Here is a 27448-nt window from a genome sequence, read left to right as displayed (position 1 = left end):
GTGGCCTATTATATACATACAGTACAATGAAGACTATTCAGAACTTCCCATTTGCCTTAGAGGCAACCACAGTTAATGCTCTGTAATCTGCATTACAACACACTGTGGGGTATTTTTGTTTTTAATTAATTCTTCTGAAAATATTTTTGGGATGAGTGGATGTATATGGTGAATGTACTGAGAAAGGCTGTGGGATTCATAATTACAGAGAGAATAAAATCCTGACCTGCTGTATATGCAGCACGACTAAGATTTCATTGTTCAAATTAGGCAAAACCTCTCTGCTATTACTAATTTCAAGGTCAGCTACATGTATAGCAAAAAAAAATAAAAAAAATGGTAATGATGCTCAGTATTTTGAATAAATCCAGACAGAGCTGTTAATAAAATACAAAAGAAAAATCCTCACTTACCTCAATAGTTGTAAGCTGTTATTTCATACTCTGCAAACTTTCACTCCCCACTAACTAAACAAAAGTTCTGCAATCTTGATGCTAGAATAGCTCTCAAATACATACTGCAGAATACCAAAAAAGAGAAAGCCTATGTTGTCCTTACTAGCAGGCATCTCTCCAGGGATGATTGGTCATTACCCTGGCAACCCTCACAAATGGCAAATGACGTAAAGAGAGTGGGAAAAAAGCCACTGAGAGCAGAAAGCACTATATGCATTATAGATAGTTCTGAGAATCCATGCTCACATATGCATTAAATGGCTTCAGAGGAGCACAAGGGACCTTCCATTTTGCAGAGATGCTTGCCGAGGTGAATAAGAAACTTTCTAATTTTTTTCTTAATCAAAGCATTGGGAGCATCTTTAAGTCTTTAATTGAAGCAAATTGGTTTCTGATTATTTTAATAATTCAGACACTTTTTATTCTGTTTTTTCTATTCTGTTAAAATTTCCCATTAAAATAGCTCACAGTGGTATTAAGACAAGAGTGGATGTATTTTTCTTTTATTTATTGTTACATAAAGTTACTTATTGTTATATTTATTCACATTAGTTCTCATACCCTCATTTTTCCCCTAACAATGCATTTGTACAAATTGTACAAGAGTTGTGTTTATGTCACCAGAAATAAACACATTAGCAGTTGTATTTAGTGTTACTGATAACTATACTCTGCCTAAAGAAGACATGATTCTAGCCAAACATCAGAGAACAAATTAAAAAGCATTTTGTTATTTTTGCACAGCACGATCACAGTGAATTTGACCACACTATGATGTGTCCATCATGGAGCTAGAGAAATTTGGGTGTGGTTAGTTCTTCCACAATTAGATGGAAAAAAAAAAAAATCACAAGATAAAAAGGAAATCTGCTTTGAGATTCTTTAGCATCCGCACCACTCTTCATTACACCAGTAAGTAAAACTGAAGGAATTCTGGGTACGAAACCCAAGAAAAGCATCTTCCACCCCTGCTTGCATATGTTACCAATTACAATTCAGGATCAGGCATCCTTTTACTTGCTCTTCTTTGGACCTCAGAATTTCTGGATTCCTAAATGCACATAGGCTAACTTTCAAAGAGCATAGTGGAAAGCATTAGCACTTAGATCATTTTATAACCTAAAGGAAAGGGCACAATTCTCAGAGATGACATAAAAGCTGAGGAAGTAAGTGAACCAGGGTAGCTGCTCTAACCACTTAGCTATTACATATAAGTTGGATGGGAATGGCTCTACCATGACAACTGAGTTTTGTGCTGAACTCCTGATAAGAACACATTAGATGTATTTGAACTCTGCCCCACTTCAAACCTGAAATGAAACAGAAGTAACCAGCAGCTGCAACTAGGATATTTCTGCACCTACCTGCCTAAATTCAATTAGTTAAGACTTTTTGGAGTAAAATTTAGCACTCATTGAAATTTAGATGGATTCAAATTTATGTGTCCTTGAAGAAGGGGAAAGACAAGCTGTAGAAGCCCATCTTGTTCATACAAGAATAATGGCAAGAAACTTTGCCAACACCCAAATTAAAAAATTACATCCACATCCTTCAAGAGCAAATAAACTATGAAGGTAGGAACACTCAGCATATTAAGCACAGTGTATACACTTCTACCAAAGAAATTCTGTTAAAAATACGATTTTCTAAGTATAACAGAAGACTCTGAACTGATAATTGTACTGAGAAGTACATGCACTACTTCATCAAATAATTAAGTTGATGTAAAAGAAAAATCTTTATCAGAACAGTTGCTCTGGAAAAGTGAGATTTCCTTACAGATGTAGCAACACTGACAGCCATCAGCTTCAGGGTGTGGCAAAGGCATGACATTGCTGCACCATTGCTCCGCACCTGGAAAGAGCCTACTGACACCAAGTGTAAATTAGCCTTACCCTCTGGTTGCTGTTGGTCAGACTGAAGATCTGACTGAATCTTGTCCAGCCCCACAATTTGAAAGCAGAATAACAAGAGGAAAGACAAGTATCTTCACTTGTTCTTTTTCCACTTGTTTCCGGTCAGTGTTAGATCTATACAGAATCACCATCTACCTGAGAGAAAATGTAACTAGATCAGCAGCAGGGCTCTTGATTGTCCTCGTGACTAGAGCAGTGAGCTGAGATTTAAGGAGACCCAAGTTATTTAACTCAACTACACTACTAGCTTGCTGGATGAGTTCTCACAAAATGTTTCCCCAGCTGTACAATGTGAATAAAGATTATAACTCCTTTAAAAGGTGCTTTCAGTGCTGTCACTGAAAAGGTTTATATAAGAAAGGGCTTCATTTTTATTATTTTCAAAATTTACTATCCCTCTGCCATCAGGAAGAAGGAAGTGCACTTTTATCATGACAATTTTTCAAAAAGGCTAAACGAGCCATTGCAAGTGACTGAATTTTATGACAAAACAAGTAATGAACAGAAAGGATATTCAAAAGATAATGCTCCATTAGGTGTACTTTATTTATCTGCTAAAGACAACTAATTTTTAATTATTTAAGCTCTCGCAACATAATAGCAAATGTTCTGCTGGATTATAATGGACAGACCTATCTTGATCTGAGCAAAGTGAAACCTCAGTATAACATTACCTTTGATATTACATTTTTTTCCTGAAGGAGGACAGAAAGCACTATTTCGTGTTTGGAAATCACAGAAGGCAAAGTTCACCAATATGTAGATGGACAATGCATGCTCTATGTTTCATGTAAGTCTTCTCTTTGATGGTCCAAATCTAAGCTTCTCATTTTTTTCACAATTACCCTTTGCGGAAATTCAGATCCAACTACAAACTTTCTACCTACCTTCCACTCATCACCACAACTGAACAAAAATCTGTTTCCAAACATGCCTTTTAAAAACAAATGCAGCCTGTCATGGACATATTTTGTACGAAATGTTATTACTATGTAAGACCAAAAAGTAGTTTTAAATATACAAGAACTTTCTGTGTTTTTGCAAAAAGATGGTCTTAACAAAACCTTCATCTTTTTTAATCATATCCAACCCTACCAACTCGCTTTTGTCTCAATATACAAGATTGATTCATCTGAATGTTCTGGGCAGCACAATGGAGACAAATCCAGTCAATGAACTGGGGAAAGGGGAAGACACTGGTGCGGAACTGCAGTCAGTGAATAAAGCATCTAACGGAGTCTTAGGAAGAAGCACGATGACAGAATCTTACACCCATTTTGTGACATTGTGTCAGCCATGCTGCTGAGTCTAACATACGTAGTGCCTGATGGAAAATTGGGTTGCCAATCCTTAAAGAATCCTTTCCATACACTGATAAAATTTGCCTATACATTAGAAAATTAAATTAAAGATTGGTCAGTACATTAAAAAAAGACTGGAGACAGAAATCATCAGATAAGTAAGTTATTACTGATTTTATTCATCCCAGGAAAGGATCAGCTCACTCAAGTCAGTAGATAAAAGTTGGCAGCATTTTTCTGGATCAACCATTTAAACGCTTGTGAAATGCATCATGTTTCAGAATACAGCCACTTAAACATGCCTGTAGTCACCTAGCGTAAGACAATCACACAGGGTCTTCTCCATACTTTCCAAGTTCTGTCTTTCCTCTTATGTGTGTCTACTCCAATCTGGCTTTTAGCTGGAGAATATAAGCTCAGGTTTTAGCAGGCCCAATGCACTATATGCCAGAAAGTTATGGAAAATAAAATAAGAAAAACCCTATCAGAACATATTATTTCTATAAATGCCCTTACACTGTCATGTCATCAGAACATCAGAAAGGGGTGAATGATGATTTTTGTTTCGTAAGCTATGAATGTGATTCTGAAGAATACACTGTTAAGCAAGCAAAATATTTTTTTCTCTCCCTGTCCTTCTAGACAAGAGATGTGTGCCTTGTCAGTTGGATGATTCCAAACCCATTATTAGTATACTTGTTCTTCTCCATTAGCAATACTGCAGCTAGACTAGCTGATGTCAAGGATGTCCATGTTGAAAGATATGCAGATTCCTTAGTAGCAGAAACTATAAGCTTTCAGGGTTCTCTGGCTTTCCCATGAATTGGCTTTAACTGGGAACACTAATACAGTGAAATTCAGGGAGATAAACTAAGGAATAGAAAGTACTAACATTCAGAAAATGGAGACATCTGAATATGAACAAACTGCTGTTAGTATCTTTTAGTACTCAATTTTAATCAAATTCACAGACACAGTCTGCTCTTTAACACAGATGCATCCAAAACCAGCAATTCATTAGTCTTGCTCCATCTTATGTAGCTTAAAAGGCCTGGTTTCCTCCAGTCATGTTTCATGTTTGGATTCTTTTGTGTGTCTCAAAAAGCAAAAATTTCTGATCAAAGCTCTTACTAGGGTAAAGATACTCATGCATTCTATGTTCTAGATGGATTATCTGTTGTCAACTAATATAATATAGCTTATGCTGCAACCTTATCACCTGTGGAAGCAATCAAAAAGGTTGCATAAGCCCAGTTTCCGAAAAACAGTTGTTTAAAAATACCTGAGACTTGCCCACATTAGTTCTCCCCTACCACAAACATCCCACAGTGCTACAGTTTTCTATCTCTATTTTTTTTGATTGTTCAAAGAAAACAAGTATCACGACTGACAATAAAACTCTCCCCCCAAAAGCCTTCCATAATTAAAAGTTTCAATAAATTAAAAAATACAAAATACCAAAACTGTCATGGAGTGGCGTTCTTATATGCTGTTTATTTCCTGTGAGAAACAACATCCCCGACCACCCTCCTAGTCAGTATGCCCTATGCCATAGCTAATTTTCATATAAAGGAGTAAATAATGAAGACTACCCACACACATAAGCTGACATATCAGGACTCAAGGAAAGCTCATCATCTGCAGATCTTCTCAAGTTCTGCACTGTACCACATCTTTTCCTGACAACACTTGGAAACACTGATTCCTCTCAATTTCACTTGCAAGGAAGATTTCTTGGGCCTGATGCACCTCTTGGCTACAATTCTGCTGCACTGAAATAAAAGACTCTGTGCCAGTGTAAAAGTAGTGAGAGAGAAGAATCAGACTCCAAAGATAACCACATAAGTGAAAGAAAAAGGGATTACAAATTTGCATGTGATATGAAAAACAGAATTCTTATAATAGTTCTTAAAAATGCCATCAACTTATCTGTTACAGCAATTTCAATGATCATCAAATAATACAAAGATCTTATCTACCACCTCAACGACTTTTTAAAATGGAGCATATTAATACAGATGTGTCCTCATGCTGTAATGTAGCAGCTGATACTTTTGAACAGTAGTAGCGTGACTGCCCTAGAATACAGATTTTCTGTGAATAAATATCCAGATAAAGCACTGCAATCCCAAGCTTCCCTGTATAAACCAGCGTCTCCTGAATAAAAGCACACCCTTTTCTGCATCAGACTTCTTGCTGCAGTGCAATTACATTGCTCTACATACTCATTTTGGATTATAAAGTACATACTTGTCATAGTAATGACCTGAATGAATTCGGGAAAAAAGTGACAATCTCTTTGCAAACATGACCACCCAGCAAATACGCTATTATTTTTCCTGAGTGACCTACCATTTAATAATTAAGTTAATAAAAATATTTTTTTGTGATACAGTAATATATAAATCTAGAAAACCAAGCAAATACCTTGTGGTTTTGAAACCCGGTAAGTAATGCTACTGTAGTTTGTTTTTCAAAACCTGCAACATCGATGTTGATTGCCGAAGTCTCTGCCCCGCTTTGCCTATGCCCTCTCCTGGTAGTAGAGCAAATGTTGCACAGAATAGACGGTTACACCAAAAAATCCCCTTCACAAGAAGCATTTCCAGATGTCAAGTGAAAATAGCTTTCTATAGTAAAACAGGCCACGATTCCAAGCCTAATAGGGTTCCAAAAAGGTACACAAAAAGTGTCACAGCTCCTATAAAATCGTTGATTAGCACACCCTCACAGCCCTACTCCCAAGATTGCCTTATTTCACCCAATAAAGAATGCATATGCAGAAACAGGGACTCAGGGCTATCAGAGGAATAGGTTAATCAGCAGGCTTGCCTTTTGAATTCCTTACCTATGGCTGCACAGTGCCATGATTCTTAGCTGCATGGTATCACAGTTCAAAACTACTAGTGAGGCAACACAGTACACTCCTGGAAAGCTGGGAATAGGAATTTGAACCTTGTGAGGTTCTGAAGACAGAGCATCTGACCAAGAAACAGGAGATCTGTACTCCATGCTACCTGCTCAGCTATTATAGCCAAATTTCCATTCTAGCAGTAGGAAGCACAAGGGATCAAAACGCCTTATACAGTGGTAAGGCTCAGCTGACACAAAGATCAGGCTAAGCTGGCTTCCCAACTGTAAGTAGCTTTGTTTGTACAGATGAGAGGTACTGAGCCAGGTCAGGTTTGGCCCAGCTGCCAAGCTAATAAGCCCTGCAGGAATCCAAAGTGACTACAGACCAAGCACTAAGCCTGAAACAGTAAGTGCTGCCAGATCTGAGCCAAATGAGACATATGTATACAAGGGACTCATTTGAGAAGGGCAATACAGGCACACTTAAGTTCTGGCCAGGGCTGGTTTAGCTCAACAGACCTATAATCTCAGAACCAGTTCCAGGCAAATGTTGCTGTACCACCTTCACACCTAATCTGGCTCTGTCAATTCATACTGTGCCTGAGCTAAACAAGGAAAGTGGTCCACAGTCCTCCAATTTGGTTTCACAGGAATCACGGTTCAGCACTAATATTATGTGGATTTTCCCCCCATTCTCAGTGTATCCTAGCCGCTATTATTCCATCCAGTCAGCTGGAATCTCAGCATGCATTCTTTTTTTTTTTTTCTCCTCTCTCCAAAAACTAGTCAGGCCATCTACTGGTGATGGACAGTTGACTGTATAGTAACAGCAAGCACCATCATCTCTTCCTTCAATCATGTTCTAAAACAAGAGTGAGTCATGGGTCTTTTACAAAAGGACAAGTTAAACACATGAGCTCCAAAAGAAGATTCTGGGACATAATCCCCGTGACTGCCTTGCTGGAGTCACAGACAGATTTCAGACATATCTCCTCTCCTCAGCATTTTCAACTGCTAAGCCCAAACATCCTGTACAGTGGTTATGCTGTTGCAAATCCAGGTTTAAGTTGTCTGTCTCTAGTACATTTTATATGAAACATAACTCAGAGCTTGGATTCCAATCTGAGGTAAGAAACTAAAGGTCAGGTGTGGCAATAGTGAGGCCCTTGAGAGAGGTTTAGCATTTAGTTTGTGTTCTAGCTCTTTCTCTGCAGAAGGAGGATGATAGTGTATTTATACTCACAGCATCTCTAAAAAGAAGGGAAATATTACAATTGACAAAGTATCCATGTACTTAAAGTGGAAAGCTGAGAGGTCATACAAAGTTCTTGAGTGAATGAGTATCAATGATTATTTTGCTTTTTCATCTACAGACACTTTTTTAGTTCACATAAATATTTAAGGTCTCTTCTGAAAATAAGAAAAATAAAACCTTTAACATGCATTTTGCAATCAAGAAACAAGGAGGAACACAGACATTATGAATAACCCGTTGTCACAGCCAGTCTGCTGCCACATCTAAAAGCTGGCGCTGCAGTCTGGGAGATTGACTGGCAGTTGTATGGCACTGTTCAAAAACAACAGGCCATCAGCCACCCAATGGGGAAGTGCAGCTTGTTGAGAAACAAAACATCATTCTGTTCAGTTTTGGCTTGACATATACATCACTCTCCGGTAATATAAAGCAATGTAGAAAGGTGAATGCACTTGCTTGAAACAATTACATCTTAATGAAGTTTTAAAAACCTCAAAGCAATAATCAGGAAGCTTCAGATTCTCCAGAGTATCACTGATGAAATTAACTTTTGCTTACTAGTAAGCATCATCATTTGGTGTCTTGATTCATGCCTCACTTTGAAAATTATTCTTCTGTTTATTCCTATGGACAATTTATGGTAGTGTCTGGCTCTAGAGTTATTACATACAATGTTACATACAGCAAATCAGTATGCGATATTCCCAGGAAAAGCACATAGTTTGCATTATGCCTGCACCTGCAACTCCTGCCAAGACACCGTGGCCATTTGTACCAACATGGGAACCCAGATAAAATACATTCATTCTTTCTATCTACTTTGATTTCATAATCCTTGCTTCTGAGGAAACTAAGCAAAAATACTTAAGAAAAACCAAAAGTATTTGGGTACTTTAATGATAGTGTTGGCAAAACTCTGTATTTGACCTGCTCTTATGCAAATATAGGATGATGTGCAGGAATTCACTGAAACCACCCTAGACTTGTGTTTCTTTAAGCAAGGTTGGACTCTGCTGAAAAAAGATGCCCGGAGTCTATATGTCTTGTGCATTGAATTTTGTAGATTTATCCTCACTGCTGTAAAGCAAAGTCACTGTAAAATATCAAACCACAGTGATTATGTTCCATACACTTTTCACTGATGTAATCACCTATAAAAGCGCAAGGCAGAGAAAAGTAAGACCTAGACAGCTGTCAGTCTAAATTTCCTTCCCCGTATCCTCCAGGCTTCTTGAGGATTACACAGATTTGGCTTTATGTCCTTACGCTCGTCAAATCCTGAGGCTTCTGGATATCAACATTATTTAGAGTGCACATTACCTTGCAGTTCCTACTATCGGTCCCGATCAACCACTGGAGCAGTAAAGATGAGTCAAGCACAGGCACACCCTCTCTGCATGCCTCATGCAGCCACAAGCCTCTTCACTCCAACACACATTTTTCTGATGGCATCACCAGGAATTCTTCTGTGTTAAAGGGATACTGGAGAAAAATAAAGCAGCAGAATGCTGAGTTGTTTCTGGCTTGTAGATCAATCATAACCAGTTCTTGTGTAGAGAGCAGGACCTGACTCAAAGTGTCAATTATCATATGAATACAATGAACCATTACTACAAAATAAAGTACAAGCAGAGGCTAAATGAAGATCCTCTGGCATTTTAATTCCAAATTTTCTGAAATGCTTTTCCCATCTGCAATTAATTCCTCCTCCTCCAACAACTCTACCTTGAGTATTAGTGCCACATGCTGGAAATCATGATAATGCATTAACTTTAAAAGATTTTGTAATACAAAATTGAGGTACACTGACTTTATGAAGTATAATTAATGAAACAGCAGTATTTATATTTATCTTCCTAATGCTAGCATCTATATTTGGCAGTTGTATTATAACTTATGTAAAAACTTCTAATTTCTTAATTGCACAATAAAATTATGGAGTTTGCTCATTAAAGAAACAGAGAATCAAACTATCCATCAAATTAAATCCCTTGCCATTGACAGTATGTCCAATCTCCCGATAGCCTCATAATTGTGCTTAAAAAACCCCCACCTGACTGGTTGTCCCTTACTGCTGGATTTTAATATTTTTCCTATGTTTTGATTCAGGATGAGAATTAAAGGGGGACTGCTGGTCATCAGCCTAACGTTAACTGCAGCATTTTGGGAGGTAGAGTGCAAACACGTACATGTAGGCTGTTTTTCTCCTTCACTAGCATTAAGTTTGCTGAAATTTGTAATAATCTGTTCTATCCACAACAGCTTTACAAACTTCCTGAATAAAACTACTGGGTACATCAAATGTAAATTTTATCTCTCTTCTTACCTCACTGATTAAATTCAGTGTAAATAAGGAGATATAACTGAAACTTAAGACACAACTTAGAAAAAAACATAGCTTTGTAGAAAGTTCTGAACTCCCTATCAAAATAAGACAAAGCAAGACTCAAAGCACTTCTATTTGTCTTACAGTGAAAATATAAGAAACACTTTTTTATTATTCAGTCCAATAATTAATTGCTATTAAGCTCAATCATTATGCTATGCAACACTTCATAGGTAAATGTAAAGGTAATGAATAAAATGCCATTCTATTATGCTGACTAAATATAATCACTTGGAGATCCTTACTATAGTATTACAGAAATAAGCTATGCATCTTATTTGAACTAGAAAAGAACACTCATGATTATACTAGGCCATACATCCCTCCCACCTCTCTCCCCAAAAGAAAAAGAAAAGAAAAGCTCATATAGGAATTAAAAAAGTGCACACCAGGAATGCTTGCACTTTAAGCCAATTCCTATATTCTCCAGTTAGAATTTTAGTCTTCTCTAATGCTAACCTCTGGTTATGTCTTAAGTGTCTGTCTTTCATTTCCTTTAATTCCTACAACTTCATAGTTTCCCCTCTCTGGTTGTTCTGGCCGAACACCAAGCTTGGCTGAGAACTCTGACGCCAAACGAGAGGATGTGAAATCCTAATTACAAGTTCAATTGCTAAACAGGCAGCTGAGCCAGCAAATCAGAACTGCCCTACTCTCCAGACAAGCTAGCCTCAGGGATCAAGACCTGAGGCGCAAAGGAGTGCCCCAAGAAAGAAGGAAACACCACAAGGCTGGGTATCAAAATATACTTTAAACACGTTTTAGCCTCAGTGGAAGAGCCCAAAGGAGCAGCGACAGTAACAAGACTCAGGCAGGGCCCAGCTGCAGGAACTGTCATTCCTTTCCACAGCCGGCCCCTCTCCCCTGGAGGTTCTCCACTCACCCCACACCTCAGTAACCCCTCATGCGGCAGCAAACCCACCCCACGAGCCCTCAGGACTCCCGAGCTACCTTGCCCCACTCCGCCGAACCCAGCAGCCTTCCCCTCAACCCTCCCCGCTTCATCTGCCCTCCCAGGCCTCACCAGCCCGCTCCTCACACCTCGCTACTCTCCTCACACCGCCGCTCCCACGCACTGCACCTACGCTTGCTTACTTTTTTGCCCGCCCTCCACTTCCTGCCTCAGGATTGGCTGCCCGCGGTATGACCCCGCCTCCTGCCAGTCGCGATTGGCCTCTGCGTCCGAGCGGCAGTTCGGCGAGGCGCCGCGCAGTGGGAGGGCGAGCGGCGGCGGCGTCGCTATTGGCGGGAAGGCAGCGGCCTGCAGGTTAGGCTGAGTGGCTGGTGGAGAGAGGGGCGAAGGTGCTATTGTTGCTGGATCGCTGAGGAGAGAAGCCGGCAGATACCGGGGCCGGGCGGCGCGGCGCGGGCCCAGCGGCAGCCATGAGTGGTGGCGTGTATGGGGGAGGTGAGTCCGGCGCCGCCTCGCTTGCCTGTTCTTCCCTTTCCCGCCCCGAGACCGTTGAGCTCGGCGCCGTCCTGTGAGGCGGCGCGTGCAAGCCTCCCCCGGCTGCTTCCCGCCTCCCCGCCGCTCCCTCAGGCCCCGAGCGCGGGGAGGGGGGGGGCCGCGGCCCGGCTCTCCCACAACTCCGCAGCAGAGCCGGAACGCTCCTGGTCCCTCCGTTTCTTAGACGTGGGGTGGCAGCATGCTTGAGGAAGAGGAGGAGGCTGCAGGCCTTGTTTATGTCCCTCCCGGCGTCGTTTCGCTGAGATGCTTCCCCCGGAGACCGGCCAAGCCGTGGCCTTGGGCTGAATTAGCGCTGCTCGGGTGCCGGGTGGCCTGAGAAGATCCCGTGCTTCAGAAACTGGAGTGTAGTTTCCTTCCAGAGCACTTCTGCACACCCTTCCGTGAGGACTAAAGCCCACATGTTTTGTTTCAGAATTTGGGTTGGTTTTTTTTTTTTTTTTGAGGGTGTGCAGAGCACCTCAGTGAGGATTGGGGCCCACAAGGATGAGGGCACTTCATGGTGGGGCAGCCTTCACTTACATGGTGCTTTCAGGCCCACCTTTCTAATTCTGATCACCTCTGGGAGGTCTGAGCTCACCTGGCTTTGTGTGACTGTTAAGTTAGTACTTTTGGAAAGCTTTGTCTTGTAATTTATTTAGATGCAGCTATGTTCTCCTTCTGTTAAAATTCCCCTTTTTACCTATGCTGAAGGAAGGTATTGCAATGTCCCAATTAAAGCCTATCTGCAGTCTTCTAATAGCTCTCCAGCAACTGGAGTTCTGAATAGAGAAGTTTCTCCTTACCTTGAAAAAGATGCCTTGACTTGCTTTTCTGCTTTTACAAGCACAACAGACAGTGGGTAGGGAAAGGTCAGGATTGTGGTAGAGTGTAATAATTATTCACTATCTCTTTATTAACAATCTTTTCAGATGAAGTTGGGGCTCTTGTTTTTGACATTGGCTCGTATACAGTGAGGGCAGGCTATGCGGGTGAGGACTGTCCAAAGGTGAGAATCTGTGTGACTCAATGGAAATGCAACATGTATTTATGCCTTAGGTCTTGTGTGTTAGTTATGAGTTATCAGAATATGCCAGGTTTTGTTCTGACTGTATTGTATAAGGAAAGCTCTGAATTTATAAGCAAAAACCCACCCAAACCATTAGTAATTCTCATATACCGCTTACCTTTTGCCTTACAGGTTGATTTTCCAACAGCCATTGGTGTGGTGCTAGAAAGGGACAATGGCAGCACTCTGATGGAGATAGATGGTGACAAAGGCAAACAAGGGGGCCCGACTTACTACATAGACACCAATGCCCTGAGAGTTCCAAGGGAAAATATGGAGGCCATTTCACCTTTAAAAAATGGAATGAGTATGGTGCTCTGTCTTTTTCTACCTGTTTTTAAAATAGCATTGGTAGGCTGCAAAAAGTCATAGCTTTCATGTAAACAGCTGCTATGTAAGGCAATGGAAGCCATAGGAACGGACACCAGATTTACAAATTGCATGAAGTATAGTTGGTGTAGTGTTAGTGGACTTTCAGCATAATTCTTTAAATGTTATGATTGTGATGATTACAGAGGAAGAGAATTCTGCAAAGCTATTAAAGGAGGTATATGTCTGCTGAGGATAGCTTTTGACTAAAGAGCTCTACACAAAAAAGGCATTGGAAAACCTTTATATATTTATGAAATGGAACAAAACTTAGAAGTAACTAATCTGCTCGCTTCAATGTTGTTACAGTTGAAGACTGGGATAGTTTCCAGGCAATTTTGGATCACACTTACAAGATGCACATTAAATCTGAAGCAAGTTTGCATCCTGTCCTTATGTCTGAAGCACCGGTGAGTAAACGTGGCTTTGCATTTTGTTAAGTCTTAACTGTATCTTCTTGCTCACTCTACAGACATTAGTCTTGGACAAGTCTGACATTGGCTTGTAGGTTGTGAGTGTTAAAACTTAACCACAGAAATAACAATTTTACAGTACTTTGCCAGGTTCTGTGAAGTAATCTGTTTAAGAAAAACATCTGAAAAAGAAAATGATTTTAAATAGCTTGCATGAGTTCTGTTAGTATTTACAATGTGCTGTTGGTTTTTATGTACTGAAAGGAAGTAAAAATTAAAAAAATAATCTCATTTTACTGCCTGGAAAAAAAGAAAAAAATGTTTGGATGTCTTATTATGTGTTAAGTTATGCTTAATAAAATGCTATTGAAAATCTGTCACATCATTCAGCCTTAAAACTAATACTATGTGACAGAGAATAATATTTATAATGGAGAAGTTTTAATTTTTCTGTCTTCATTTCTGTAAATGGCCCTGTAAGGTAAGTGGATGAATACAAATTTCTGGGTAAATACGTAGACAAGGTTTCTGTCGTTTAATAATGCTCAGCATTTGAAGGGCAGATCTTAAAGTAAGAATACAAAAAGTAGGCATACCACACAAAAGTTATGCCTTTATAAAACCTTATGAAGAGGATTTTCTTTTCCATTATTCCCTTGTGTTGAATTGTAGCTTGTGGACTATGGATGAATTTGTGATTGTTATTTCATGTTTAATGGCTCAGTGGGTGTCTGAATAGAGGTTCCCATTAACATTGTCCTTACAGAACTAATCTTACTTTAATGTATTTGCTTGGAAAAAACTTCACATTTTCAGTAATGGGTAGAGTATTTGATATATATCCTGGCTTAATCACAAGTAGAGTAGAACTGTAGGAAGATACCTTAGAAACAGGAAAATATGGATTTATTTTTCTTTCATCTGGGCAAGTTATTTCATGTTCCTTTTCCATTGTAAAATGGGCATGTTACTTACTTTAGAGCATTCTTTGAGAGACTGATACTGGAAGAGCTGTAGAAGTGTAAAGAAATCTCTATTATAACAGTAAAAGTATGTATCACTTAATTCTGTGTGATAGATAAGCATTAGTATATTGTAGTAGAATTGGAATTTAAAAGGTTCTAAGGCAGTAAATTACTAGAAATCTGTGTCTCTAGAATTTTGATATGATTTGAAACTGTAGCTATAATAATTCTAGTTACTTCTTTATTATGTTAGCATTCTTTTAGTATGCTCTAATGGTCATCAAGATAAACATATCTTCCTTTTTGGTCACTCATTTGTGGTTTGGTTTTTTGTTTTTTTTTCTAGTGGAATACTAGAGCAAAGCGTGAAAAACTGACCGAATTGATGTTTGAACACTACAACATCCCTGCTTTTTTCTTGTGTAAAACTGCTGTTCTAACAGCGTATCCTTTGGAATGTTTCACCGCTTCCCCTTGCCCCACACCAGGAAATTACAGTAAACTTATTCTAGGCAATTCCTAGTATAACAGCATGTATAACTTTTCTCCTTTCAAATTACTTTTTCCATTAACATCTAAGGAGGAAGTAAACAAATTCTGTTTCTGAACTTTAAAGCTTTAGAGCTCAGTTTTAAAGTTCTCCCAATTTGACTGTTTTCCTTGGAGGCGATGTCTTCTTTTTTTTTTAATTTTTTTTTTTCCCTATTGTATATTGGGTAAGAATATAACGGACCTGAAATAGTGTTGTCCAGACTACTAAATACAGACATTAGAGTTTGAAATTTCCAGAGCCTTCAGATTAATATTTGTAATTATTTTAAACTAATAACAAGGAATAACACATCAGGGTGCTCATTCCTAGTTATACTCTAAATGTACGGCAATATTTTTTTTTTCTAAAGTAAGAATTACAATATTTTCTGTAATCATTTTGGCTAGTTTTGCTAATGGGAGATCTACAGGCCTCATTCTGGATAGTGGAGCAACACACACCACTGCTATTCCAGTGCATGATGGATATGTACTTCAGCAAGGTAAAAATTTTCATGGGTAACAGCATTGTAGTATCAAGGTCGACCTAGCTTGCTTTCTGCTTTTACAGTTTTATCATTGTTTTTAAATCTGTGTATTCCCTTAAATATGGAGGAAAAAAACCCCTAAGAGTGTTCACTGACAAATAACTTATTGGTAGAGTTTATTTGTGATTTTGGTACTTTCCAGGTTGGTGGGGATTTTATTTTTGTTTGTTTGGTTTTTGGTTCCCTTTTTGTCTCCTAGGTATTGTAAAATCACCACTTGCAGGAGACTTTATTACTATGCAGTGCCGGGAATTGTTTCAGGAAATGAACATAGAAATAATTCCTCCCTATATGATTGCCTCAAAGGTGAGAAAGTAACTTTGTTTAGTAAGTGTTTGCTTGAGGAGAGGCTGAAATGGTAACTGATGATCATGTTTCCTACAATCTCAGGAGGCAGTTCGTGAGGGGTCGCCAGCAAATTGGAAGAGAAAAGAGAAGTTACCCCAGGTCACTAGGTCTTGGCACAACTACATGTGTAATGTAAGTAGGTCATTTCTCCCACTCTCAAACTCCCCTAGGTGTCCCATAAAGAAGTTTTGTTTGCAAGTAGATCAGGTTTTCCCCTTGGAGAACTAGAAAAATCTTTAAAAAGTTGGTGTCAATTCTATACATTCTATAGAATTCAAGACTGAAATTCTTATAACCATATTATTCTTAACTCCATAGTGTGTCATTCAGGACTTCCAAGCTTCTGTCCTCCAAGTATCAGATTCAACCTATGATGAACAGTACGTCACTGTTTTCCTTCTTGTAAAATTAATTATCAGTTGTGCATGGGGTGCTTAGCCTGGTCATTGCTGTTGGCTGGTTTTATTACAGAAGAAATTTTTAGATAAAAACTGTTTCTGAAAGTAGAAGTACAGTGTACATCCAGGTGGTGATTTTTTTATTTAATATTACAAGATGCATGTGATCATAATAAATGTTATTGAAAGTGTAAGTCAGATAAGTCACAATATTCCTGTTGAAACCTTAGTTTATAATGTTACTTAGATAACATCCTGTTTCCATAGCACTTTAATGTGTTACTTTCTGACTGATGCTGCAGGGTAGCAGCACAGATGCCAACAGTTCATTATGAGTTCCCCAACGGCTATAACTGTGACTTCGGTGCTGAGCGTCTAAAAATTCCTGAGGGATTGTTTGACCCTTCTAATGTAAAGGTAAAACAACTGTGATATGTAGTAGTTGGAAGGCTTTAAATTACTAGATTATCACATGGCTTCCTTTTGTATGATGTTCTTAATTTCATGATCTGTATGTGTTGTTTACAATGTGTGGTTCTCTTGGGTGTAGAATTTGCCTGTGTTGTATTAGGGTTGGGCAAGTGAAGGATGAAATGTAGTTCAAAATGGGTGGTGATGAGCTCAATGGGAAAATAGGATTTCTTTTTCTTTCCCTAAACTGCTTAGCCCCCTCTCTAGTAATACTTGTAAGTTCAACTCATCTAGGGCTCATGTGTCTTGCTCTTTTGAAGTGATGATGTGTAGATTACTAATTTTAATTCTAGGGTTTATCTGGTAACACGATGTTGGGTGTGAGCCACGTTGTCACAACAAGCGTTGGAATGTGTGATATAGACATCAGGCCGGTAAGTGTTAGTCAGATGTGTATTATTTTAAGGCATAGCTCTTTTTGTGTGGAAAGGATTTTTGGGGAACTAGAACACTGTTGATGAAGAAATGTGGATTTCCTAGCATAATGATAAACATATTAAAATCTCTAAGTATTAAGTATTTGTATATAGAAATATGCACAATTACTGTTTTGTCTTAAAAATGCTAAATCAGGAATTTTTTTTTACTCGGTGTTTATACCTATATTTAAATAGCTAATGTCCAGATTTTGTGGCTGTCACTGCATAATGTACATTGGAGTGGCTTCAGATGAGCGTTTTATGTTCATAACTTTTTGACTGTTATCTTCAAGTTTTGGGGCATGGCAGATATACTTTCTAGACATAACCAACCATACGGAACTTTTGTAGAGAGCAGAAGGAAGAAAAGAGGTTTTAAAGGAAAACTTTGTTTTTAAAACTATATTCTAAGTTTCTCAAGTGTCATTTTTGAAAATACTCAGCTTTGATATGGACTGCATGGGGGTTGTTTCAAAAATTTTTCCTTTTAACTGGTGTTGTCAGGCTGGCTGAGTAGGCCAGGCATGATTTGTCTTCACCAGCTGCAGTGTGAGTGAGACTGTAAACTGTTGCAGTGCTGTGGGGTTTTCCTTTGTGGTTGGAACGTCCAGCTGTAAGGAAACTAACAGTTCAGATACAGGAGGTATCTGTAGGTGTAGGGTTCTCTATAGTAGAAAATATTCTGTGAAATTATTTAGAATCATTAATCACATAGCTTCTGTCTTCCTTGTATAGTTTAATATTAAGTTGTCTTTAAATATTTTTCAAGTAGTTAAAAAAATTATTGGATTGGGAGAGGTAATACTGTTGGTGTGAAGTGATGCATTATTGCTGTTGATTATATGTATTTGTGTGCCATTCCTCACTATGCTGTGGAACAGTTGTTTTCAGAATGATTTCAGAGTTAGTATTGTAGGTTTCTTATTCTCTTTTTAGGGCCTCTATGGCAGTGTGATTGTAGCAGGAGGAAACACTCTAATACAGAGTTTCACAGACAGATTGAACAGAGAGCTGTCTCAGAAAACTCCACCGGTAAAACAACTCTTTAAATTATTGTGTTGAGTTACATATAATTTTGCTTTTCTGCCGCATAAATGGGCAAGCATGTATCATAGCTTTGACTTTGTTAGGAACCCAACAGCTGAAGAGATTTCTGTGGAGTAAGAAATCTTGTCCTTTTCTAAAGAAATAAGTCTTGAAAAGTTCTTATATGAGATGACTTCCAGCAGATATTATAACAGCTTTCTGAATATTCTAATTCTCCATTCCTGCTTTCAGATTGTGATTCTAAGTTCTGTAATTGTCCCTAAGCAACAGTCACTATTTCCCTTGATGGCCTGTCTTCTGAAGTGTTGCTGACTAACTTGAGGCACATTCAGTGACTTTGCCTAAGGTCTTGTCACTTTGTCATGGGAATTGTTCTTCCTGGATTCTACAGATAACTCAACCTACTCATAGATAAAACCTGGTGATTTAACACATTTGTATTTTTTTAATCATTTGATGTCAAAGAAAGTATTAATACATTACACCTGTGCTCTTGAGAGCACATATAGCTTATGATATTTCTTGAATATTCATACTCAAGAAAAAATGTTCTGCTTGTAGCAACTCTGAAATCATGAATGTTATGGGAAAATGAGCAAGATAGTTGTTCACTGCTTCTTGTAATAGCTGAGGAGGAGCCCATTGAAATTCAAAGATTTTATTGCTACAAGACATTTTGAAAGCAAAAGGAATGAATGGGTCCAAAAAGGACTAGATGAATTACGTTCAGCAACGCTGACATTTTAGTCTCAGTGCACATTTTAAGTAGCCCAGTGTTGGAGATGACAGTATGTACTGTGAGTAGTATTGCTCCCTACCTGCCCTATTTCTAGCCTTAAGCATTTGCTGCTGCGCCCTGTTGGGAGGCCAGATAAAAGCCACACGTGTTCTGTTCCATTATGGCTGTTCTTTAATTCTAACTACAAGGCAGATGAGCATTATTGCAAGTTTAATAAAATTGACCTTTTTCACCTGCTTGTTGGTACATACACCAAGTTTCTTGTGCTGTCCTTCTCTTGTCCCTAAAAGTCACCAGCCTACAATTTGTCTAAGTGTTCTTTTGTTTTACCTCATTTTCTATTCAGAGCATGCGCCTGAAGTTGATAGCGAACAACACAACGGTGGAGCGGAGGTTCAGCTCATGGATTGGTGGTTCGATTTTGGCTTCTTTGGTTAGTAAACCTGTGTTACTATGTTTCCATGCTAAGCAGTGCTGTCACCCAAAAATGTAATTCCATGTATGTGTGTATTGCAGAGTTTGTGCTACGGTAGCAATCGTAATCTTTTCTATCCTTGTGGTAAGGTGAAGGGAATCTATTTAAAAAACAAGACAAGATGAGCTTTTCCAATCAAAAAATAACTTGCCACGTTCTCCTGTTTTCAATGGCAAGGTGCAGGCTTGAAACACGGTATCTAGAAATGACATGTAGATTGTATACCATGAAAGTAGCAAACCTGTTTCTGCATCATATTTCCGAGCTTAATTCTACAAGTTACTGAGTACTGAAATGGATTGTGGGGATTCATTTGGCAGTGTGGGAAAGGGAGATTGAAATCAGCTTTCAGTACTGCTACTTCCTGCCTTTAGTTTAATCGCTAGCAATATAAAACTCAAAGGACAAGATAGTTAAGCAGGTCAAGTTCTCTTACTTCATTTAATGTAGCGACTTGCTTGGTTTTCCTCCTAAGAAAAGCTAATCATGTTTCACTTACCCTTCATTTGTCTTCTGATTTATTCTTTTTTATTGTGTGTGTTTTGTTGTTTTGGTTTTTTTGTTGTTTTTGTAGGGTACTTTTCAACAGATGTGGATTTCTAAACAAGAGTATGAAGAAGGAGGGAAACAGTGTGTAGAAAGAAAATGTCCTTAAAGCTCTTACTGTGAAAACTGCTGCCTGCTCAGTGCTCCTTCTGTTTTATAGCTTTAGCATACTCAGGAATGGGATGGACTCTTTTTTGTAGAAAGTTTATATTGGATCTTTTGCATAATTCAAGTTCCATTTTAACAAACCTTAGAAATTTTGAGAGACCTAATTGGTACTATCATAGAAAAAGGATGTTTACATCCCTTGTAAAGCAATAATTCATGTAACAAGCATTTTATAATTTTGTATAAATGTCTATTTTCTCTAGTATCTTTTCCTGGGAACAGCTTTACAGGTTAGCTAATAGATAGAGGTATAACCTTGCAAATGCCCATGCAAATTTATTAAAAAATCTCATGTCTACTTTCATATATTAGTCTTCCTTGCTGGTACTTTGGCCTTACATTGCTCTTACTTCTCTCTTAAAAAATAAAATTTGGTCTTTTATATTTGAACAACTTTGTGAGTACTTGGAGAGAAAGTCAATCTTCTGTTTTAAAAATGGAAAGTTTGTATTTAGTGATCTACTATAGGTGACTCAGTTCAGTGTAAACTTTTACTCTCTAATGAAAGTGCTGCATTCCATGAAGTGAATGTTCTATTAAGCACTGGTTTTCTAATTTTCTATTATGGAGCAATTTCAGTAAACAATCAGTGCTTTCCACCTGATTTCTAAGAATGTGTATAATGCCTTTGTGATATAGGCGAGAAGCAAAACTTGTTTGAGCCAGGGAAGTCAGGGCAAAGAATTGTCTCCGCAAGAGAATAGTCACAGAAGACCCTCAGGATGTGGCTTGACATTGTTTACAGGGAGCTGTAACTTGACGGGGCAGTCACTACTTGTTTGCTGTTGGTTTACCTCCCTCACTTGACTCATAGCAGGGTCAAGAAGTGCCTGCATTTTGTATGGGAGTGTGCACTCAGGGTCACAGGAAGTAGGATGATTATTTTTTCAGCAGGAACTGGCTGTGAAGATGCAGCTCTATGTTGTGGTTAAGCTTACTTTTAATTTACAACTGTGTGATGTTCTGTATTGGGACACAATGAAGTTTTGCTCCTTATTTTAAAAGCTGGGGAAAACCAAATAGCGTTTGACTGATTTTTTTTTTAAAAAAATGTAAACAGTACTGCTACATTTTTCATATCTTAAAAGACCTTGTGGGTAAATAATGATGAGGCCTCTAGTTGAAAGCAGTTTCACATTACCTCTACACAATAAAGTAATTTATCAAAACAGCCTGCTTTTGTCTTATCATGATAACCACTAGTTTGCTCTCGAGGCAAAGTTGCTTACTCTAGATTTTCAAAGCTATTGACGAACCACATTTCTGTCCCAAAATGAGGCAAACTGTAGTCAGCTACAAAGGTGGCATAAGTTGACAGCTATTGTCATACTGGAAGAAAAAGTCTAGTTTGCATTCAAGTAGAGTTTGGAATGTCAACTGAACTTGTACCTGAGCACACTGCAAGGAGTAATGCTTTACAAAGTTATTGTGGTGTCACTGCAGTATGACTTGACTAGCTAGAGGGAATGATATAAAGTAGGCTTTTTTGAGTTTTCTTCATGAATTGACTATGCATTTTAAGCTTGCTTTCTGTGTCATGCTTAGGTTTCATTACATCTAATCAACTTCTGTCTTCTTAAAAGAATTGCAGTACAGTGGTAGTACTGGTGAATGTTCTAGCACCATATGGAGAGCGAAACACTTTCTGGGGTTATCTCACCATGGTAAAGAGTTTCTGTTTAGAAGTGGGTATTTTGTGTGATGCAGAGGAGTAACTACAGGTCAAGATGGAGACAGACATGTCTGTCCTACGGTTTTGGTTCCCTTGGAGTTCCCCTGGTTTATCAGATTACATTGCATAGCACATTTGCTTCCTGAAAGACTAGTATTTGTGACTTTATTCTACACAGCCACATCTGAAGGTTAAAACCTTTCATGAAGTGTTTACCATCAAATGAGAGTAGTACCTTTCTACCTCAGTTTCACAGACTATTACCAGTCTTCCTACACTTTGCATACTGCAAAAAAGCATTGCACAAATGTTTGAATTTGTCATAGGTATCTAGAAATGGAGGTAGAAAGACTGCATTGTTAAAAGTTCACATGCTAAATATTTCATAATTTCTAACAAGCCAACTTAAAGCAAGGAAAAAGTTCCTCATAGCAGACTGAAAACTATATTTTCCCATGCTTTTATGTAGAAAGCACATGTAAGTTAAGGCACATACCAGTAACTCAGATGATCAGGGAACAAAAGCTCATATGTGAGCTTCAGAGGCTCTCATGTTTCTGTCTGGTTTTAATACACACTTGTTAAACTAAACCAGGTAAATATTATCCCTACACTTTTTATACTTTGATCTGGTAGTCACTTACTGCTTTTCACTGTTAATAATGTATGTCTCACTTTTATAGTAGCTGGCTAATACACCATTTTTCAAATGTTTCTAGAAACAACTGTTAGGATTAATTTGAGTTAGGCACCAAAGCTGCTTTTTAATTCCAGATCATGAGTTTAATTTAGGTCAAACATGGGATTAAAAAAAAAAACCAAACATGGAGACTCTCAGGAACGCTCAGTCAAGTTGTTCACTGGTTTCAGAACTTTTTTCATGTTCCAGTCACAAACATACTCAATCAATTGCTTGCAGCACTCTTCCAGGATGTTACTGGCTCTGAGATTTTACAGCAAGGTGAGGGAACTTCCTTTCCAAGACCTTCTGCCTCGTTCTCTCTAGGTTTTGCCTTCTTGCCTTTATACGTAAAGATTTTTCAAGTCTGAGCCTGAAATAAAGAAGTCCGTGTGGTTAATTTCTAGATAAGTTCATAACATCCTTTATGAGCTCAGCCCCCTAATCAAATAGAGGCTCCCAGCAATTAACAACTTCAATATTGAAGTTGCTTGCGATAAGCAAAAATGCCTATAAAGCAAACTATTTTTTTTTCTTCTGCTTTTGAATTCTACAGAAATTCAACCTCTGGGAGGATCTTAGGTACTCTGCATGTAAAATTACTTTTACAGTGCAACTTCATAGATAACTAAATCCCTTAATAACTAAGATGGGAACAGCAAAAAGAAACAGAGCAAGCTGTAATTTTAAAAAGCCTTATTTTCAGTCTGCTAGCTTTAAAAAAAACAAAACACAACAAACCATGAAACAGGATTATTACTATTTTTTCCTTGCCAAGTGGAATAAGGAGGACTGAAGAACAGAACAGAAAATTTTCAGTGTCAAAGAACTTTTTACCTGATGAAGCGATCCACATGAGGTAAGTAATAGAATTTCCTCCTCTTGTATTTTTTGTTTAAGTACCATGGTATTGGCCATTCCTTGTAACTGTACCTGTTAGAGATAGATAAAAGTGATTATAGAATGTATACTTTTTGTCTTCATTCTTGGATTCTGCCAGTTACACTTAGTTACAGTACAGCGATAAAGTGGTCTGACCAGCAGATTGCAGAATTTGTATGTGGGTATTTACTTTCCACTCTGTTACTGGCTTGGTTTGTAACTCTACAGCTCAGCGTCTTTCTGTAGAAAGTGGTCTGCTTTAAAAACTGTAGATGTTTGAAGAGAGTGCCCAATATAGATATAGATTCTCTGCATTTATATTTTAAAGTTACTCCTTCATAAGAAGACTTTCAAAAGCTGATGTGAACAAACTGTGTGTGAAGAGTGTTTTGTTTCTACTATTTTCTTTTAAATGCCAGTGTCTGAGTGTCATGTCAAGTGCAAATCTGCTTGAACATAAGTCTTTTCCTCTAAATACAGACTCAATTATTTCTGTTTGGGGTTTCTCTTGCATATGGGCCACACAGATGGCTTGTGCAGACTCAGTGCATCCAGATTGTGTCAGACCTACTATTATGTGTATTGCAGAGTTTCTGCAAGTGCCTAAAGACCCTTTCATGTGTCTGCCCCTCTCCCCCTGCTTTAACTGGGGACTGGACTCCAAATAGATGGGCAAACCCTTCTTTACAGACAGTGTCTCCAAGCAGAAAGATATACAGAAGCCTTATCCTTAGAGAAGGAAATCTAGTGGTTAGTGCACCTAGTACGCTGCTGATTTATATTTAATGGATAAACAAATGGCTAACAACTGAAAAGTCACAGTTGTTATAATGTGTGACCTTCTGCTATCTACACTGTTACTGCAGAGCTGAATACTATAGTGCTTTAAATACCAGTATGATGAGGGTAAAATACTGGTTAATGGAATAGCTGGTCCTGCCAGAACCTTCAGTGTCGTCACCTGAAACTTTGAAGAACTTGTAATACCTGAACAATAAATAATTCTAAAGGTAGAAGCTTCTAACAAAGTTAAATATCTGCCAAGACTAGCAGGGAATTCCAACAGCCATTTACGTGGTCTCATGTGATACTCTGGGTGGTGCACTCAAAACACAGTTGACCCCAATACATGGATTTTGCATTATACTTAGGGGATGTCCTGATGGTTTGACTTGAACAGTATTCCCTAGTTCGTTCATGTTTTACAGTATCACTGTAGTAACAGACATCCTCAAAGTAGGGAAATCATATTAGTTACATGGAACTAATGTTGTTACAATTACTAGTAACAATTGCCATTGGATTATTTAGCAACAATTGTAACCACATTAAAAAATAACTAAACACACAGGGGCACGCACCCCACCCCCACCCCCCAAAACTCAAGAAGCACCTGAATGCTGATGAAAAAACATGTTTCTTTCTATACAATATATACATCCTGTCTTGATTAGATAAAGATTTTCTGGTAAAGAGACATAGTACAAGAAAAACTCACACATACAAAACAAAAATTCTCTTCCATACCAGTAGGTCCGTCCTAGGAAGTCATGTCTCCACTCGCCAGGTACTGGTTTTTCATGGCCAGTTTGTAAAAGCCTCAAAGCAATTTCTCTTTCTTTGACTACCAAGTCTATATTTTTCATAGATTTTTCTACCTGGAAATAGGAAATAGTTTCAGGATGGGCCAACAAAACACAATGCTGACAAATTAAAAGATCTTAAATGAAGATCTATGGCAAAATGTAAAGGAAAAGTGAAGGTTAAAATACACTCAAAGGTAAAATACACTAGGGAGTTCCATCATGAGTAATCTCTCAGTTGTGGACTGACTGAATGAAACAGCTGAATTTGGAACAGTAAAGAATGGGTGCTTTAAAACCTTAACTTACAAGCAGAACAGATATGAAATAACTGACCGTCTGGTATTTCATTAAAGACTTAGAGTTACAGTTTTAGCTAGTATGAAAAATTACCTTTTCTAATCTTTCTGGACTTGGCATAGGCTTGAGTTGTCGTTTTGATTCTTGCTCTAAAGTTAAAAGCATGTTTTTTTCTTTCAGTAGGACATACCTAGATCAGAAAGCACAAAACTTCAAAAATAATTTCTAGATGCATTGGCAGTTATTCACTCGCTACCCTGCTGGATAAAGCACAGTTGTCAAACCTATAATCCCATACCCTACACCTGCTAGCTCCACAATAAAGAAGCAAGAGGACAGTGACCAACTGGGGAAAGCTCAGCAGAGGTGGGCAGGGGAGAGCTGATGTACATGGACATAGGGGAAGAGTCTGAGGGAAACAGATATACTTAACCTGGAATAAAGAAGGCTGAGGAGGGAAGAGGTTTACACTCAATAGTCTTCCACTACAAGACTATTCTTACAGGCTCACAGCAAAAGGACAAGACAGAGCAAGGAAAAAAGCTCTTCACAGTAATAATTAAGTACTACTTTAGCCCTGGCACAGGTTGCCTAGAGTGGTGACACCATCTCCAGCCTCAGAGTCTTTCAAAATCTGGACAGATGCAGCCCTCAGCAACCCGATGGAATGCAGTGGTTAGCCTCACCAGAAGTCATTTCCAGCCAAGTCTGTCCTGCGGTTCAAACTCAGCCTCTTCATACCAAACCTGAACCCTTTGTACTGGACACAACTATCACACAACCACCTGCAGTACAGCTTTTGTATCTGAGCAGTACCAGAACTTGGGCTGCTCTAAGCCCAAACCGGGCTTAAGCACGCAGAGCTGTATGGCAGACTAAGTTTACTGGCTAATAAGTTCACTAGCTGCATTTTAATAAAATGTGCAGAGCTGCTTTGAAAGAAGAGGAGCTACTTCACTTAAAACTTACTTACCAAAGTTTGTGCAAGTCTTCACTACTCTTGCCCCTTAGCTGCTTTATATTCCATGCATCCCCTGTAAAAAAATAAAAAAATAATCAATTTAATAGAACAAAGTTCTCTTATTCTGAAAAAAAAAGTGTCTATTTGCTTTCATAAACACAGAATACACACAGAAAAAATAAAATTAACAGGCGCAAAGATGTATAAGTGTATGTATGTACATATACATATAAAAAAATGTTTTATGTAGCTATGCATACGTCCTATAATGCAAAAAAATAGGTCAGATTCCAGCTGAGCACAAGTGGCTCAACAATCACTATCAGAAAAGCGAAATATAACTCACCAGACTTTACTGTTTTTTCTCCCCAGTTTCTTGGATCATCAAAAAACTCCTCCAGACCTTTACGAGACAAAGTAGTGTGCAGAAACTTCAATTGATGGAGGGGCTCAGCTTTGGCTAGGTTCTTGTGGAACAGATTCAGCCTCAATCTGCATAAAAATTAGAAGGAAAACTATGTATGATAAGAAAAATAATATTTGGCTAAATGAGAATGTTTCTTTCACTCACAAAGGCACAGGTCCTACAGACAGATGAACACCACGGCCTCGGGCAAAAGATGCGAGTTCAACACTTCATAAAAATGTCAGGTCAGTGTTTTCTCCTCTACCTCATCTCATCTAATTATCATTTCACTATACTCAGAGATATACAAGAATTTGAAAAATAAAATAAAGACTAAGTTTGAGCTACACTGTACAAAAATACCTCCTTCTCCAACGACTTTAACTAAATGGCAAAAGCAGTAAACACATGGTATAAGCACAAAAACCCCACGCTGGAAGCAAGATGACTGCAAAACAGGGGAACCCTCAATACTACGTTTACACGGTGCCTTACAACACAAGCCACTGCACAGCCCTCAGCCGAGGTTTCAGAAGCCAGGACACCCGGACAGCCTGCCTGCCTCCCGCCAACGCGGAACGCGAAGGCCGCTAAGGGCGGCTCTCCTTCCTCCCGGGAACGGCGCTACGGCCCGCAACGCGCCTGTCCCCACCCGAACCGGTTCCTGAGCCTCAGCCTGCCCCGCTCCAGTGCCTACCCGGGGAGGCCGGCAAGTGTCGAGCCCGGCCGCGCTCCTGACAGCCGCAGCGCGGCCGTGAAGCGCCGGCACAGAGCTGCCATCGCCACGGCGGCCGCCATGACCCCAGCCGCCCTTCCCACAATGCCTGGCGCCGCAGATGGCGTCCCGCG

The 27448-nt window shown here is 38.8% G+C and overlaps 3 protein-coding genes across 5 annotated transcripts in view; 1 reads left to right on the top strand and 2 right to left on the bottom strand.

Annotated features, from left to right (window-relative positions):
- GNB4 (G protein subunit beta 4) overlaps positions 1-11226 on the bottom strand; it is a 72984-nt gene extending 61758 nt beyond the window's left edge. Inside the window, exons 1-2 of the mRNA XM_054835757.1 lie at positions 11191-11226; positions 9101-9262 (exon numbers count right to left, since the gene is read on the bottom strand). The gene's annotated coding sequence lies outside the window, so the exon portion shown is untranslated. The remainder of the gene's footprint in view (positions 1-9100; positions 9263-11190) is intronic.
- Positions 11227-11375: 149 nt separating this feature from the next.
- Positions 11376-21286, top strand: ACTL6A (actin like 6A). Of its 2 annotated transcripts, none has more exons than XM_054835356.1 (14): positions 11376-11574; positions 12543-12619; positions 12812-12986; positions 13358-13458; positions 14773-14870; positions 15366-15460; positions 15705-15811; positions 15896-15985; positions 16172-16233; positions 16554-16668; positions 17016-17096; positions 18078-18173; positions 19274-19360; positions 19977-21286. In XM_054835356.1, the coding sequence occupies exons 1-14, from the start codon at positions 11550-11552 to the stop codon at positions 20055-20057; spliced, it is 1290 nt and encodes a 429-aa protein (XP_054691331.1). In that variant the 5' UTR covers positions 11376-11549; the 3' UTR covers positions 20058-21286. The 2 variants fall into 2 exon arrangements, with proteins under 2 accessions (XP_054691331.1, XP_054691332.1); XM_054835357.1 differs by lacking the exon at positions 11376-11574 and adding an exon at positions 11589-12014 and having other exon boundaries at positions 19977-20420.
- Positions 19976-27441, bottom strand: MRPL47 (mitochondrial ribosomal protein L47). 2 transcript variants are annotated; one of them, XM_054835358.1, is made up of 7 exons: positions 27297-27441; positions 26540-26685; positions 26206-26266; positions 25326-25422; positions 24877-25007; positions 23305-23400; positions 19976-22840 (listed from the first exon to the last, which is right to left on the bottom strand). In XM_054835358.1, the coding sequence occupies exons 1-7, from the start codon at positions 27395-27397 to the stop codon at positions 22723-22725; spliced, it is 750 nt and encodes a 249-aa protein (XP_054691333.1). In that variant the 5' UTR covers positions 27398-27441; the 3' UTR covers positions 19976-22722. The 2 variants fall into 2 exon arrangements, with proteins under 2 accessions (XP_054691333.1, XP_054691334.1); XM_054835359.1 differs by lacking the exon at positions 27297-27441 and adding an exon at positions 26765-27258 and having other exon boundaries at positions 22437-22840.
- Between the last annotated feature and the right edge of the window lie 7 nt (positions 27442-27448).

Source organism: Grus americana, chromosome 9 (assembly GCF_028858705.1).
Source record: "Grus americana isolate bGruAme1 chromosome 9, bGruAme1.mat, whole genome shotgun sequence".
In the NCBI taxonomy this organism is placed as follows: Eukaryota; Metazoa; Chordata; class Aves; order Gruiformes; family Gruidae; genus Grus; species Grus americana.
This window is presented reverse-complemented; position numbering and strand designations above follow the sequence as displayed.